The sequence below is a fragment of the Toxotes jaculatrix genome, chromosome 5 (genome assembly GCF_017976425.1).
Source record: "Toxotes jaculatrix isolate fToxJac2 chromosome 5, fToxJac2.pri, whole genome shotgun sequence".
Taxonomy (NCBI): Eukaryota; Metazoa; Chordata; class Actinopteri; family Toxotidae; genus Toxotes; species Toxotes jaculatrix.
Genome location: NC_054398.1, coordinates 5247560 through 5265807, shown reverse-complemented (window position 1 = coordinate 5265807; position 18248 = coordinate 5247560). Strand labels below are relative to the sequence as shown.

Below are 18248 nucleotides of genomic sequence, written 5' to 3'. Positions count from 1 at the left end.
GATCATTCCGACAGTTGACTGACTTCACATCCATTCATGCATACTTATATTACTTATATTTTTCCTTCTCTTTCTCTTCCTTTCTCTCGGCTGCTGAAATGTACAACCTGTACATCCAGACATCAATGTAAAATCCAGCATCGACACCAAACAGCTTTCGAATTTCACAAAACTAGTCAAAGACATAACTAAGACACGCAAAATCGTGTTTTTGGGAGAAAGTTACAGCTGAAACCTGTGTTTTAATGTAACTCTGTCCTAAGATTCTTCACTGAGCTCAGTTGTTTTTAAACATCCATCTTCATATCTATGATCGACAAGAATAACTGGGTCAGATCCTTGGAAAACTTCACTCAACACACCTTCAAAGCCCAGGGGCCGTATGCACAAACAAGAGAGCTGGTGGAGAAAGGCTCTTAAAGTGGCCTTAAAACTCCCAGCAAGGGGTCTCAGTTTTCAGTGGTTTAGGAAAGCTCTCAGGGCAGCTCCCACTGAGGAACGGACAAGATCATTTGTCTAATGGTGTAAGAGACTTTTATACTTTGTCACTGGCTGACCAAGAATATCCCAGCTCACCCCATTTTCTAGGGATTCAGTTTGCATAAATGGCTCACTCTAAAATTGTACAAACTAGCCACTTGACACCAGCACTCTGAACTCTTTTCTCTTGCAAAGCCAAGAAATGCTGTTTGAAAACACTTCCAATAAAGAATAAATCTCACCTTTTGTGTTACTTGTTCAATCAAGTTTTCTAGTGATGCACCTTCTTCACTTCACTAAAGTGTGCTAAGCCATAATGCACTCATCACTGACCCATGAGGTTCCCTTGGTACTAGACAGTACCATAGATGGGAACCACAGCTTTAGTGGATGTTTTCTCCCTCCAATAGTGACAAGGTGCAACAATGAGCCCATTCCACATTCAAAAACAACCTTCAACGGGTGACACAAAGGTAAGATTAGTGCTATTTCATGTTTTATACAGTTTTCAAACATTATTTTTCAGCTCTGCAAGAGAAAAGACTTCAAGGATGAGGACTAGATGGCTGGTTTTGAAAATGTACATCAGGATAACTTCTCTACCTCCATTAAACTGTAAACACAGCAAATTCCCAGAGCTCTTCTACTGGACTGTCTGAGACTGGCACCCACACTCTTGATAAAACACCTTCAACCAGGGCTAAGAGCGCACCAGAGTTATTTGAAGCCATCCTGAGGGGGACATTACAGTTTCTTGTAAATCCATTCAACGGCTGTCGAGACAGTTCACCCAAAACCACAAATGTCAACCTCATGGTGGGACAAGAAGAAATGTCAGGAGATCACCAAAGTAAGTAGGATACATCATCTGAGACCAACTAATGCCAACAGCTCGTTTTACGCATTTCAACAAATGACTGCTGCTGCTCTTGTGCTTCCAGTGCAGATAGTCTCATTTATACAGATTCCACTGTCTTTTACCTTCTGTTAAAATGTTCTAGTAAAACACGAGCAGGTGTCAGATGTCCAGTAAACTTCAACCATCAAATCAATCAGGCAAGCCATTATTTTGACAGTTACCTGACATGCTGTATTACTTGTATCATTTTCGTGTCAATCTATATTTCAGTACTTCAGTCAGGCAGACTACTTCTACATGCCCTCTTCTTATTTATGCAAATCCTGCACTGTCAACTCAGTCAGCTGTCTTTGGTTCAGCTTATCTGATTTCACCGTCTCTCTCCTTAACCAGTCATCTTGTTGCTGTCAGTTTTTAGACTCTTCTGAGACAATTTCACCTGTCAGTTCAGAGCTTAACACATAATCCCCACCCCCACTGCTACACCGCAAGTTGGGATCCAGCTCCAGGTCCAGTAGTGGGGGCCACTTTAGAAACCCCAACTATGTCCCCATCCAGACTTCCAGCTCTTCAGGTTTGACTCATACTTCAAGAAGGGAAATCCCTATGTGGGTTTCTACTAGCCAAAGATGAGGGTCTGATTCCCAAAGACTCTTTCTCCAAAGACTGTTTTTCCATAGCAATTATTACAGTGCATTCTTTAATAAATAAAGACATGTAGACATGTCATTATCCCTCACACTGAACTGATAAAATGTACACATACAGCTTTATACACAAAAAACTGAATCAAGACCAAATGGTCTCCAGATGGTCTCCAGATGGTCAGCAGTGTTTTAAAGACTAATCTGTGTGTCAGTCTCAAACAGTGACTGGGTCAGGTCCTTCACTCTAAGTCACTCAATGCACCCTCACCCTCCAGGGGCTGTATCCATAAACAATTTGAGGATGTCAAAGAGCTTTCAACTTGAACTACAGATAAAAATCACAGATAGCAGTAAAAGATCAAGAGTGATTCAACCACTGTCAATCTGTTAGGTTTACTGATACTTTACACAAAAAAAAGGTAATCCCTCTGGTTATGATGATATGCTAGATTTATTACACATCTATTATTCTGAGTTTAGGACTTACACTCAGGAGCTCATTACTCTGATTTCTCACGAAAAAAAACTATAGAAATTTGTTTGGGGGTAATCTTATATTCCAGGACGAGACAGTTGTTCACAGCATCATAAGAACGTGACCTATCATATAATTTTTTAGCTGTGAGGAAATAGTGAGTTTGCCTGTTACCTTTTAAACTTACTTTATTTATACTGAACCCTTTTTTTATTCTGAAACCGCTGCAATTACAAAATAAAAAATAAAAAATAAAAAATAATAATAAAATAAAAACTGACATTTTTTTTAAATGCATACTGTATATAAAACACACTGAAGTTCACTCCCAAATTATTTCTACCTTTTCAGTGCTAACTTTCAAAATTGCCATCATTCCGGCAGCTTGTTATCCTCAGTAGAAATCAATTTTTTACACACTAACTACACTCGTGGGAATTTGAATTGTTTTGCACTTTTGTTCCACCACAACATGAACTACTCAGAAACCTTAGAGAACAAATGGAAAGACTTCCCCTGAGCTAAAACTGTAGCTCCCACTCTATCCAACCCACTGCACCATGAATGATGAACTAAAATTTCAGCTTTACTATTATATATTACTATTATTTACAACATAACTTTTCATTACGACTTATTTTACCATTCGACCAAAAAATTACAGCATTGTCACAATAAACCACACAAGAGCTGTAAGAACAGCTCATTGAAGCTCTGCCACTTCCATGTTTTCACAAAACTGGTAGTTAATTACACAAACAAATAAATAAATGGTAACCTCCTATTTATTCTAGTTTAGTCTATTCACTCACGGGTGAGAGAGTGAAAGTGCTGCTACACCATCCGGGAGTCTTTCCGTGTGTAGAGAACAGAGAAAGACTGACTGCTGAACACACTCATTACTGTGAGATGAAGCACAGAAAAGCCACATTTGGAAGAACGCCAATAACTTTGGTTTGAATATTCACAGTTGCTTCTTTTTTTACCTGTGTTCATTCCAGTTATGCCAGACCATTAATACAGACCTCGCCGTCATTCACTGAGCTGTTCCTTCTTATTATTTGAAACATTATTATTCATATTACGTTACTGGTATGTTGTAAAGCAACAGCTGTCATTTGATTTAGCTGGAATACAATGAATTTGTTCCATTATTTCAGTAGTTAGTTTAGTTAGCGTTAAACTGAAGAGTCACATGTATGTCATATATGAGCTTCTCCTGGCTGTCGAAGAACCCCTGCACTGTAGAAGAGAAAGATTCAGAAAGGGTGTAAATGCTTCATAAAATATAAACCTGTACCTGCACGTCAGAACATGTTCTGTAACTATGTCTGTTTATGTGAGTTAGTTTGTGTCTGCGTGTGTCGGTATATGTGGGAGAGAGAGAGGGAGAGAGACTGAATGGATTCATTTACTCTGTATAACCCAAGATAATTTTCGTATTGAGTAGGTGTTGTTGGCAGCTGAAGGAATGTTTTGGATTGTGTGTTTCAGTCTGTTGGATCAGATTGCGACACAAACACATAACTGAGAAAGTTTCAATGGTCAAACTGTTTTTTTTTTTAAGTGTAGAAGATAAGAACCTAACAGTGATTCTGCAATACCATGTAACAAGTGAGTGGTAGCCTGTAGGTAATGAGCACCATTAACTGTAATCATTATCACAGAGCTGACTAATCTGGTTTATTTGGCACATTTGTTTGGCTTGTTCTCTGTACTAACGTAACTTCTGCAATGCTTGTGCCAAAGTTCATGACAAACCATCCAATATTTGTTCAGGCATTTGACTGAAAACGTCATGGTTTCGCAAGAGGAAAACTCCAGGGATCACCACAGTCAGCAGGATCCATCCTCTGTGGACCATGAATGGCTGTATAAAATCTTATGGCAATCCATCCTGCTGTTACTGAGATATGTCAGCTGGTACAAAAGGGATGGGATGACTTCTGATAGATGTTGCTATCCTTAGAGTTATGCCAGTTAAAATCAAATACAAATTCTTTGTAGTCCCACTGGAAGCTACTAAAGCCTCTCCTCTGACTTCCAGCATGTAAAGTGTGTATATCATCAAGTGAAGTGTGGCAATGACTCCCCCAACATCATCAAACAATAAAAACAATAATCCCCACTTCAAATAGTTTGCATCTCATTCAGTGTTGTCTCTACAATAAATAGCTTGTAGCCTGTCAGCACCTAAGGGGAAACATTCCTCTGGAAGATTTCTTCTGAAGTCACCAAGTGGGACGCACCTATGCCTGAGGCCAAGCTTGAAGAATGGATGACAGGAGTCACTGTTGGTGGTAAAAGAGTTCTGAGGCCAAACACAACCTCAGCAGTTGCCTACATACGCAAGGGTTCTGCTTGAAATAGCTGAGCAAGCTCACCAGCTTCAGATCACCATTCCTAGGTGGGAGCTGTATGCATCTCTAATGGCTGTGGCAATAGCTACACCAGAGGTGTCCAAACTGTTCCACAAAGGACCGTGTGGCTGCAGGTTTTTGTTCCAACCAAGCAGCAGCCCACCAGACTTCACTCATTTAATCAACTGATCTCAGTCTTCAGACAGTGGATCGGTCAAACTGTGTGCTCTTCATTGGTTGGAACAAAAACCTGCAGCCACACGGCCCCTTGTGGAACAGTTTGGACACCTCTGAGCTACACTCAACAGTCCAGAAACAGTCCTGATTCTATTGCATGCCACAAACACATTGGTAGCTTTTATACACTGACCACAACCAGTCAGAGTATAGCTCAAGGTCTGTTTCAGCGGCCCAAGTTTTGCACAACCAGCACTTCATGACTCACTGAACAGGAAACTGCTAAAGTCTAAAACCTTACCAAATATGGACAAAATTATGATATACACCAGGAGACATATGTTGTTTATACCAAGGAATCTACCTCTTCATCTCTCTACGCTGCAGTAGATTATTTATCCATGTCAATCACACCTAATCTAGATGATGTCCCTGATACCAGACCCAAGCTAACAAACAATATACATGTTTGTGCAAGAAGCAAGATTCAGTACTATTTGAACATTCCTCTACAGGAAGAGACAGAAACGATTAAAGGTGAGCATTTTGTCATCCAGCTTCAACAAGAAGATCTCATATCCTCCCAAAGAAAGGTCAGCCAGTAAGTTCCAGTCAGTAAGTCAGTTCATTTACTGATAGATACTCCTAATCACATTTCAGATGTCTGAGTCACGAGCAGTTCCACCAAGGGCATTTCCAATTCAAATAACTATTGAGGGCCTAAAGAGGTCAAACACTCCAATAAGTCACAAAAAAAGCAAACCTTAGAACAAAGTCCCAGAAAACAGGCTGGTTAAGATAAGACACATTTCAATAGCTGCCAGTGTTCAATGTGTGATGCTACAAAATGCAGTCTGTCTACACACCAACAATCTGCCTGTGCCTGCAGTTATGTAAAATCTCCTCATGCTTCCACAAGTCTCCTCTTGCTTCTGACAAACACTTAACGTTGGAGAGATGGAAAGGACTTGAACTTGAAATAATCCAAATCTGTGGCTGATACAACGTGTCCTAAAACAACCCCATCAGCCCTGCTGTTAACACTGCCTGACAGCACTGACATTCATCAATCAGTCCATTTCTGCTCTCACTTATCCTGTTCAGGGTAGTTGCACCCCTGGGTTACATCATAGCAAGCATTAAGGAAGAGGCAGGGAAATATGCTGGACAGACAAACAGGTTCACATAATGGGCAGATTAAAGTTTCCGATACTATAAAGTATCTTGCATTTGCTTCGATACTTTAATAATGAAACTAAGAAAACCAATATGTTTGTGAACTTAATGTAAACACTAGAACATTAATAGATGTAAGGGCATTTATTAAAATGCCAACGTTATGTTCACTTTCAAATTTACTTTCTATTCCCATGTACTGAGCTGGGATAAGATTAGTTAAAAACACACTGAATGTACCCTCGTCTGTACTGCATTTTACAAACCCAAAGCATTCCTGAGTAACAAGATGAACTGCCAGGCTACACTGACCCTTACACTCCACACACCTGATGGCATTTGCGCCTAAATCACAAAGGAAAACAGTTCCCCCTGGTACAGCCCATTTGTCTTCATTGTCTTGCAGAAGAATGTGTTTCACCCCGTACTGAAAATCTGAAACACTTAGACTTGTACTGTTTAAATTTTCCAACACAAACCTAAGGAAGAACAGCTGTTCTCCAAACCATCCAGACAGTCATCAGTGTTCGCTCACTTAGATTAGTTTGCACCAGATTGAAAGTGTAATCTGTTGCAGTGAGGAATATGTATTACTCTAATTTTGCAAAAAAAAAATCTGCTCCGCATGGAGTTTACTGTGATTAGTAAATTTGGTAATATTATCTTTGTATAGTACTGTGTTCTAATGAATGGACATCTGAAGCAAATATGTCTGGCTGCACACAGCACACAGCATAATTACTCCAGAGTTATGGAGTAATCTTTTGTACTACTGGTGTACCAGTTCAGGATGTACCAGTACATATAGGTAGATGCTGGGAAACAAGATGCGAAGTTATGGAATAAGTACCCTGAAATAACAGAACAGACACCCAGCATATGTTCTCTTTAAAGTTCCCCCATATTCTCCCATATATTTATTTCCCTTCACCTTGAGAATCTGGGGAATCTTAAATTCAGTCCTAGCTAATCCCTGGAAAATGCTTCTCTTCACTTTAGTTTGTCAGTTTTAAAGCCAGAGGATTATGAGGGCTACAGATGAGGGTTGTCAGGACAGATGAAAGCTGTAGGGGTTGCAGGTTGAGCTGTGCAAATGACTGCAGGTGTCGGACATAAAACCAGCCAGCGGAGACAGTTTGTGAAAAATGTGACGTGTGTAGCTGAGAACAATTGATTGTTAAACATAAATATAGATAGTTATTAAATCCTCCCAGAGCGCTGCTTTTCTTCACCTGAGGACTTCCTTTGCTAGGCTCCACCTCAGCAGCCTGAGACAGATCTTTACTCTCACCACTTTGTCAAGGGGTAGCAACAGCACACTGCGGACCCTGTAAAACCCCAGCACATACACTGCTCACGTCCCCTTTTTCACTCAGCCACTCTGAAGATGGATTTCTCTTCGGTGGCCCCTGATAGCCACAATGTCTGTTTCAGCTGGCGCTACCAGACCGAAGCTGACACTTGGGATGTTCAGGTGTTCAAAGATGCATCCCTTTCCAACCGGGGTGGGATGCCAGGCCGTGATAGGCGGTACGTGGTCAGAACTCAGAACAGTCTTTATGTGGGAGCAGACAGGACGTCCAGCTGAGGCCCAGGAGATGGGCAGTGTATAGGGATTTATAGGGGGCTGCAGCATATGGGTGGTGAATGAAAAGGTCTGTCTCAGGGTGCCGGGGTAGAGCCCATTAGCGGGCTACTACGCATGTACAAGAACATACAATAAATACACTGCATATTTATGTGTTAGTTAATTGTTGCATCCTTATGTTTTTTTTTGTTCCATTTAATTATATACCTGTCCCTGGTTTCACATACAGTACAGCTGTTTGAATCGACAAATGCGACTACAACTGTAGCTGCTACCAAATAAAAGAACACCACATCTGAAGGGCACTAAGATTTACTTCTGAAAAAGCAAAATTTTTAGTTTTTTTCTTGGATGGTTTTTCATTGATGAGTAAAGTTACTGTATCACTGGGTGTTGGGAGAATGTTTATGAACACGACTGTAACTTGGCTTGTTTTCATGGGACAAAGGAGCCTACACATGCTTAAAGGCAAGTTTATACATGTTGGTAGGTCTATCAGAGCAAATGCAACATAGACAAAATAAAAAGCGCAGCCCAGAGAGTGTTGACTCACCAGAAAGTTACAGTCACCAGTGACGATGTGTGTGGAAGTATGGACCAAACACAGCAAATACACAGATCTGGAGGCTTAGGAAGTTTCTTGATCTGCGTATCTGCACACATCTACACTTAACCAGAATACCAAATTTTTATTAATTTTGAATATTACAGTCACCACAAAAAAAGAGATTATTCTGCTTTATTATATCATTGTTGTGGCAGAAATCTCAGAGGCGGATATCTCAAAATCTGGACAACAGATATTGCCAGTGGTCAGCAAGATTTCTTTGTGCGTGTGTGTGTGATTTTGGTACAAAGACCTCAATACTTCAGGCAGCAACAAGTAAAAAGATAGTGGGAAATGATTTTAAACCACTTTACTCCTTCTGAGGGATAAGCAGAGTGTTACCCTTACACCGTGTACACCCTGTCATCCTGGCAAAAATGGTCCTGCAACAGAGCCTGTGTCAGGTGAGGTCACTCTGAGGTCACCTGGGGTCTTCATTAATCATTTATGTCCTCACAGAGAGGCACCATGAATCACAGTCAAATTCGTGTTCATAAAGAATCTTGTTTTTATGAGTTGAGGTAAGAAGGATAGAGAAGGCGCCAAGCCTGTGGGGCATAGTAATTGATTTTCATGGCCAAAGAACACCATGGCCCACCCATGGTGCAATTGGGAATGGACTGCTATTAGGAGGAATGCAGTGGGTGTGTTTGGGAATTCTTGTCATAAAAAGAAAAAAGAAAAAAATGGAAGAAAATACTTAAAGAAATGGCTGGCAACATCAAAATCAAAAAAAAAGTTTTCACAATAATTAAAAAGAGGAAAAAACACGGAATCAACAGAAAGTTTGTGATGAAACAATCATAATGAATCTCAGATTTCATAGATTTATGAAATGGTGTCTCCTAATCAGGCAATTCGTACCATACAGACCTTTTTCACATTTTGTTGTGTTGCAGCCTTACGTTAAAAACATTTAGACTGAAGCCTCTCCTCAGTGACAGACACATGAAAGCCGAAAAGCACCTAAAGGACTCTCAGATGGTGAGAAACAAAATCCTCGTTCAATCACGATTGAGCTTCTTGACCTTAAGCACGATGTCTGGAGGAAACTAGGCACTGATCAATCATCACCTGACCAATGCCATCCAAACTGTGAAGCATGGTGGCAGTGGCAGCAGTATCATGCGGTGGGGGTGTTTTTCAGCAGCAGGCACAGGGAGACTGGTCAGGGTTGAGGGAAAGCTGAACGGAGTAAAGTACAGAGATAGCTTTAATCAAATCCTGAGCGCTCGGGAACTCAGACTGGGCAAGACTATGACCCTAAGCCACACGTCAAACTCAAGGCCCGCAAGGTACAATTACATCTGGCCAGTGAGAAAATATCATGTCTATCATAACTGACATCGCTGATACTACAAGTCCCAGAATGCAAGGCAACAGCAAGCCTGCCAAGCCCAGCTGCCAAACCTCTGGCTCTAATGCATGATCATAAAAGAAGAACGTAGCCTACCTATATATGTTTTCCTTTTGCACTTTATCCAATATACTGTTTATCCTTTCAAATAAATGTTGATCCTGTTTGGCCCTCAACATGGTCCCAGTTTTTAATTTTGGCCATCTCTGTGAGTGAATATGACACCCCTGCCCTAAGCAGACAGCCAAACAATGCAGCGGTGGCTTAGGGACAGCTGTGGGAATGTCCTTGAGTGGCCCTGTGAGACCTGACTTGAACCCAATCCAACATCCCTGAGACCTGAAAATCACTGCCCACCAAAGGTTCCCATCTGACTGAGCTTGAGAGGATCAACAGAGAAGAATGGCAGAAAATCCCCAAATCCAGGTGTGCAAAGGTTGTTGCGTCATACGCAAGAAGACTCAAGGCTGTAATCGCTGTCAGACGTGCTTGAACGAAGTACTGAGTGAAGTAGATGAATGCTTATGTTAATATGATATATCAGTTTTTCCTTTTTTATAAATTTGCAAATAAAATCAAAAATTCGGTTTTCTGTATCTGTCCCTCGCTATGCCAGAGAAGGTTCAGATAATCTGTGATTTTTTTCAGTAGTAAAGTAGCTTTATCCAGGACATACACTATGATTCTTGTAATAAAACAGAGATGCTTAAACAGGATTTGACTACGTGTACATGCAACAAAATATCAACTGTCACCAAAACTGATTAAAGCAATCGTTTTAGCCACTGAACAGGCTGCAACAGATAAATCCAGTCACATTTACAAACCCAGTCACAACTAAAACAAAACTATGAGCTGATCAGGAAGTTAATACAAACTTGTATTTTGTATGTATGAACTGTTCATCATCGTTGGTGTGTCACCAGCACCTAAACTCCTGAAACTCCATGTGACATACTGAGTTATAGAAATGATATGGAGTTGTAGAGTCTACTTTTGCAACAGCCCACTGCTGGTTGTGCAGTACTACATCAAATTAGCACATCAGATACAACATGCACAATGCATTAAGCATGTTGTATCATTCTTAAATTATAGATTGCAAATCACACAAACACACACAGACTGCTCCTGCTGCCTGCAGGATTCATTCCTTCAAAGAAAAGCCTCCTAACCTCCTACTAGTATCCTACCAAGATGTGCAATTATCCACATTTGTACTGGCATTATAAGACTCATGTTTATCTTACAACAATATGGTCATGGCTCAGCAAGAAAACACAGTCTGTTGAAGCTCAAAGACATAATTTCATCCTGGCTGTAACTGAAGAAAAGGACTGTAACTCTGGACCAGCCAGACCGTTTAAGCCTCATTTTAGCCTCAGCTGAACGCTGAAGTGCAGTTTTGTAGAGAACAAGAACTGTGGGTTTTATTTCCCATCATTTACTGTACATTGAAATTGCTTTAGGAAAAGATCTCTTTGTGGCCAGTATGGACAGGAGGAAGAGGAGCAGCAATCAATAACCGTTTCAATGTACATATGGGCAAGTGAGTAATGTATGAAGATACACTACACAAAAATGTGAAACTGCTCCTTAAATTGTACTTTACAGTGCATCTAGATGTTTACTGGTTGCAGAATTTAAGAAAAAAATGACTAAATGTGGTTTTTCAGAGGCTTGCATTTATATGCTATATGTACACACACACACACACACACACACACACAATTCCATTTCCAGCTCAGCACCAATTACAGCAGCAAGGGCCAGCGTACGCACACACATACACATACACACACAAACACACACACACACACATCCGTCTCTTACCCAAAAGGCCTCCCAGCAGACAGACTGAGGTGGGCAGTTGGACCATACTCTTTGGCTTAAGTGCTCAGCTCCACGGTGCTTTAAACTCAGCAGAATGTGTATGCATAAATACACAGGCAGGGTTAGTCACACACACACTCACACACACACACAGGTTCAACACTGGTGTCTGCAACTCTTCACTGTGTGTTCGGCCGACTGACACACATGAATTGTCAGGCTTCAGGTCTTCATTGCATTGTTGAGCACCACTGAAAAAAGCCAGCAGAGACAGATCCAGGCTTTTACGGCTGATGTCCTTCTGTACTTCCTGCTGTTGACAGTCTGAAAACAGGAGATAAAAACCAGTCAGGGGTGCAGAAAAAAAAAGGCAATCAGACAGATGGTGGAATAAAAGTGACAGTTAATCCCACTGATGAACAGGAACAGATGGACAGAGACAGAGTTCAAGTCTGAAAAGCCTCAAGTACTTCTGGATTTTTTTGAAGTTTTTAAAGTTTTTATTTTAATAAAGATTGTATGTTATAATAAATCTATGTGTCTCTCTCATATCAAGTCAGAGAAAGTCTTCTGGAAAAGTTCATGTAGTTTATGTGGAATCATTTTCACACATTTTTTTATGAAGTGCAGCTGAGGTTTTGCAGGTATTTCGTCAGAAACCAAAGTATTGGACAAAATTGAATTTCGATCTGATGATGGGACTAGATGAGAAATCAGAGAAACACCAAAGCTGCTACCACTCGTCTTAATAAATGTATTAGTATCTCAAAATCAAAATCAATCAGTAAATAGAGACAACAAAATAAACATTGTGGAGGATTAGTTATCTCAATCGTCTTTCGATTTTTTGCAAGTTGAATTTCGGTACTGAAAAGAATGAAAACCTATGGCTGCCTAAAGGCAAAAATGTGGAAAATTAAATGTAACAGCAATCAAACATCAACGGGAAGGATGCTTCTTTTTTTCCCCATCCCCCTTTTAACCCTCGTATTGTCTTCGGGCCAAATTGACCCGAAAACAACAGGAGGGTTAACCCTCCTGTTGTCTTCGGCTCAACAGGAGGGTTAAAGTCTTTTCAAGTCAAAGGACAATGTATGTTAGACAAGTTAATCACAGGCAACATACAGATCCTGATGAAATAGGAGGACATCATGCATCTCTATGTATTCAGATGTAGAAGAGGATAACATGACCTCCATCTAATGTCCAAGATAAGAAAAGTTGGGTGTAGGCGAGTGACCAAGCAATGAACCAAAATAGAAAAAAAAACTGAGTGCAAAAGGACCGTTGAGTAATGAACAGCTTGACTTACAGCAATCACAAACAAGCATTAAAAAAACCTACTAAAAATGAAACCAAACAAGTTCTACAAATGTATGTAAAGGCATAGAGTGGGGCAAAGGTAAAACCACTAAGATAGTACTCTGCTTAAAATACTGGGTTTTCCATTCATGTTCCATGTTGCCTTGAACTGTAAGACTAATAATAATTGTAATTCTAATCCCCAGATCCCTGTGCTACCACTTCTTCTGTAAGTAATGAGCAAGTAATCATTGCTGCTTCTAACATCTGGTTCTGCTAAGCATTAAAGAGCTGTAATTATGTTGACAATTACAGTACATTTGTCAGGGAGGATGTTTCAAATTATTTAGTAAATTGTGGTGCTCTTACAAAGTTTTCCCTCCCTGAGCTTCTATAAATTTTATTGTTTTGAATCACTCTGAATCACAGGGGATGTAAGACACAAACACGACTCTTTAAAGTCAAAATATAATAAATCATTACAATTTGATCTAAATAAAATATAAAATACAGATTAGTATTAGTACAGATTAGTAAAGTATAAAATAAAAAACTGACTGCATAAGCATTTACCACCATCGTTTCAATATTATATTACAGTAGAAGCACCTTTGGGATCAGTTACAGCCTTGAGTCTGAAACTGTGCGAACCATGAGCCTTGAAACTGCAGAAGTGACACACTGGGGAAGATTTGCTTTTCAGCAAGACAACACTCAGCAGAGATAAAGCCAAAGCTGCACAGACATGGCTTACAACCATGTTAATGCTCTGGAGAGACCAAGTGAGAGTCCAGACCTCAATCCAGCTCAACATCTGTGACAGGATTTTTTTTTAAAAAAGGGAAAAAAAGCTATTGACTCACGGCCACAGCACAGCCTGAGACTGAGCAGTTTTCCAAAGAAGAAGGACAAAAAAAATGTGTCCAGATGTGCAAAGATTATTCAGACCGCACAGGCTCAAGGCAGTAAATGTCACCACAGGTACTGATAAATATTAATTTAATGGTAATGGATAGTTAATTTTGTACTTAATTTACAGCAATTTGTAGAGAGTTTTTCAATTTGCCAACTTTTTCTCTTTAAAAATGTCAAAACAAAATTAAGAGCCCACAGCCCAGCAGCATTACGAGGTGGTTTGAGTCAGATGATGAATGATTAACATGTTTAGTTTTGCACATTAGCATGCTAATATTTGCTAATTAGCACCATAATACACTGTACAGCTGAGGCTGATGAGAGAGGCATTCGTTTCTGAGGTATTTGGTCATAAAGAATAGAGAATAAAGAATTGAATCAATTTAAATTTTGACATGATGAAGACAGTGGATGAACTGTTGACAGATTCCGGTTCACCCTGAGGGGAAAATCCCTGGTAAACACTTTTCAGCAGCAGCTTTATATAAGACACCTTTAATGACGTGATGAATTCCAATTTAACATCTTTGTCAGCATTTTTTTTTAAATGCAGGCACATCTACTTCAAACTGAAGGAACTCTGCACCTCATCTATAATCTCTGGCATCACAGGGCCGAGCAAACTGGGCCATCCAGAGAGCCAACATCAGCATCCGTTTACAAGAGTCCCACAGAAATAACTTAGCAACTGAGCACAGACAGCTTCCATCCATCATCAATAAACACCAGGGGTACCACTTCTTCTGACAAACTACAAGGTAATCTCAGAGGCAACTGTTGAGCACAGTGCAGCCTCACCGGCTGAGAGAAGATGAGAAGGTATAAATTCAAAACTGTCAGAGATGATGAGTCATCTCTTTGATCGTCTGGGGGATGTGGTTTGTGGTGTTATTGTACTGTAGGGCATCATATCTATATTGTAAAAAAAAAAAAAAAAAAACATGTTTCTAATATTTGTCCAACCCCACTGAACAGAATATTAGAAACATCTAATAGATGAGCTACTCACACACGATTCAGAGAGTTTCAGAGCAGCTCACCCGCCGCCTGCCTCCTGTGTCTCCTCAAATAAAATGTTCCAATCTCAAGTAAACTCCAGTAAAGCTCAGGAGTGCTTCTGTTTTTAAAACACACACACGGACTAGTCCGTATAACCACTGGTGAATATCACTGATTTGTCATAGTCACTTCACAGAAAATCACAGAATGTTATTTTTAAACATTTTTAAATTCAATGCTAACTGAGAAGACATTTAAACGCTTACTATTTATTTGCATCCAGACAATTTTATCCAGACAATAAGCAATTTCAAATTTGAGTTCTTCCTTCTTTCTCTGCTTCTCTTACTTGCATTTTCATTCCTGTCTTCCCGTCTTAATCCTCTTCATCATCTTTTTCTCACACTCTTAGTTTAGCTTTTGCCAGCTTTATTCCAGCACCCCACAGCTGCACACCACACCTCGGTGTGCAGCCAGCTGACTGTAACTTGGTGACCTAATCGCTGGTAAAATATGGGACCAATGATGAAGTGTGGCAGGCTGCCAGCCTGTTGCTGCAGAGGTCAACAAATGACTAAACCCAACTGCTGGTTTCAAAGCCAGTACAGACAGGCACCAAAAATAAAAACTGATTTAGTGTCACGTGCATTCCAGTGAGGGTGCACAAAGATTAACGATAACAACATGCAATAACAGTTGACAGAGAGTTTGGGAGCAAATTGATTAGCAGGCCCCATTTTTTTTCATTAAAAGCTTGACTCTGCAGCCCAACGTTAAAGAGGGCGTAAATACAAATTTATTGTCAAAACAAATGCATTTACAAGGTTTCCCCTCTGAACCTTTCTGTCTAAACTACTTAGGTACACCAATTAAGTGACTTTAACACATAATAAACTTAACAGTTGGCATTTCCTGGACAGCAGGAGGGATAGCAGGGACCTTCTTCCACTTAAAGACAATCCGTGACCTGTTGAGCACATTAAAAGACTCCTATGACCCATGAGCGGTTCATGACCTCGATTTTGCTTTAACATGCTCAATAACTAAGCTTACAAATGATTAATTTTGAAAGACCTGACCATAACACATTAGCATGGAGACTTATATGATGTGTAATGAATGAATGAAAGAATAAAAGAATGAATAAATGAAAAATCAGCTACAACTGGATTATTTTTTCGCAGATTCTGAGGATCTGGCACACTTTACTGATACTTTCCTAACGTTATGATGAAGATATATCACCCACTCTAATTATAGTATCGTCTTCCACTCTAGGTGTCACCAGAGCTGCGTGTACATCTCTGTGAACTGCTCATGTCACACATCTGCAGCCTGCATCTCCACACTGGAATTGGCAGCATACTGGTTAGTCATACCAGCAGCTTCCAGTCTTGGAAACTGGAACTCACCTCAGGTTTAAACAAACTGTCAAAATGTTACAACATGTTATGCCTCATGGTGAACCTTTTGAACCCACAGAGGCAATAATGCATAAAAATTGCATCTCTAAGCTGCCTTCAGGGTGCACTCAGAAACTCTTGTTTAGTGTTTCTGTTCCTCCAAACGCCCCCAAAAGCCTTTATTACTTCCACATCCATTCACTCTAACTGTGACTGTGTCCCTAAGAAATGCATCCTGATTTCAAACCAAACCCTGAACCCAAAACAGTCACAGCACTCAAACTGCCACTGATCACGTGAAAACGTGGGTCAGACTGTCCTCACACAAAATGCGAGTCACCACTGGAGGTCTGAACCTCAGACTGGTCCTCACAGAGATAGAGGAATAAGAGCGCGCGCGCACATGCACGCGCACACACACATTTCTTGAGGCTGACTCACCGCATTTCCCTTTTCTTTTCTCTTACCCTCCTGTGTGCCCTCTCTGTTCTTTCTTTGGAAAAAATTTTTGCACCTACTTTTACATTTCTCTATTATTCCTTTTGGTTCACCAATCCCAAAGAAATAAATAAATAAACAAACATACATCACATGCTGTGGCTAAATGACTGCAGGTGGCCGAAAGCTGGTCAAATGGCAGTATGTGCAGGATGTCTAATTTTTCTGTAACGGAGCCTGCAGGCTGACAGAAGAGAAATGGTGGCTGTGGCGTGATCAATTAAAGCAGCACTTTGTGGCCAAAAGAAATCTCATTCAACTGCATCAAAAAAAGGCCAGCTGAGCAGGTTGCAAAAGCATGTGTTTGGTTGCATTAACTTCTCTCGCCATGTCCGCTCTCAGAAATAATTATTAACTCTTCTGAGAATAAAGTTTTGATTCAGCCTCAATTACAAAGACGCCACACACCGCGTTACTCTCTCCTGTTCCTCTGTTGCCTCCAGTGAATTTACACTTAAGGTCTTATCTTGTTCACTTGCCTGGCTACCTCTTAATTGTTTAGCATTAACTTTTGACAGCCTCTCACTCATTTCTCCTAAGTTTGCTCATGTGCTGAAATTGTCTGACGCGGATGTTTGTGCAATCTAGCTTGTCCACTTGCTGCGAGGACCCACGTTCCCCATCTGAGATCAATAAAGTCTCACCTTATCTTTGATGAGCTATGACAGCTGCTGCAAACTTCATGATGTTGCGACTGGTTGCATAACTCCACGCAGACTGAGCCACAGATTGTATTTGCTCTGCAGACCTCATGAAAGGGCCCATATACTCCCTCTGTCCCTCTGCGACAACGTAAGGCACCGCTTGAGCAATAAGTAGCCTACGCACCGGACGAAAGTGAAAGTAATGCTGGAAAACTAAAGGGACAGCCGCATGCACAAGCACGCGCAGGAATACAGGGAGACAGAGGCACACCTGTGTGTCCAATAGGAAAAATAAAATGACAAATTAAAATCCACATCCGAAAGCACATACCCACTCACACACACACATACACAGGTACACACGCACCTCGAGTGTCCGGTCAGCCCCGGCTTCTGGGATGCGTAAAGGTGGCACGTTGTATTGAGCCCTTGTTAAATTAGAAGAAAGGCCGAGCCGACAGGAATCCGATCATAAAATCGCCTTTATAAAGGTCATTAAGACAAGTCCATTACTGGCTCCGTCCATCCACGCAGCTGTGGTGCGCTGTCTGCGTGTGCCGCCAAGTGCGCAACAGGCTGGCCAGCTCCCTCCAGTCAATTTCAAGCTGCAGACACGCACACAAATGCAGCCTTTTTTTCAAAATAAAAGCACATGACACAGCACGGAGCTCTTGTGCATACCTTGCGATCTTGCCCGTCCCACCCCCCTCCTCCACCCCACCCCTCCCGCTCTCTCTCCGCATTTTTTACCTACCCCTATCTAAATATATCAATCGACCACTACATTTACAAACCCAATGACCGAAAACAAAAATGATTTAAAAATGAGTCAGACCCCCTGTTTTAAATAATTTCGACTGCCATGAAATGTCCCATTAAGCAAAAATAACAGACTTGTATTTGTAAATCAAATCTAGGCTATAAAACT

At 40.7% G+C, this 18248-nt stretch overlaps 1 protein-coding gene across 2 annotated transcripts in view; it reads right to left on the bottom strand.

Moving 5' to 3' along the window:
- il34 (interleukin 34) overlaps positions 1-17920 on the bottom strand; it is a 30855-nt gene extending 12935 nt beyond the window's left edge. Inside the window, exons 1-2 of one of the 2 annotated variants that reach the window (XM_041038185.1) lie at positions 17688-17920; positions 11560-11883 (exon numbers count right to left, since the gene is read on the bottom strand). In XM_041038185.1, the coding sequence (XP_040894119.1) occupies positions 11560-11605 (46 nt within the window). In that variant the 5' untranslated portion in view covers positions 11606-11883; positions 17688-17920. Of the gene's footprint in view, positions 1-11559; positions 11884-17320; positions 17475-17687 lie in introns of those variants that run through there. The other variant, XM_041038186.1, reaches the window with a different exon arrangement.
- Between the last annotated feature and the right edge of the window lie 328 nt (positions 17921-18248).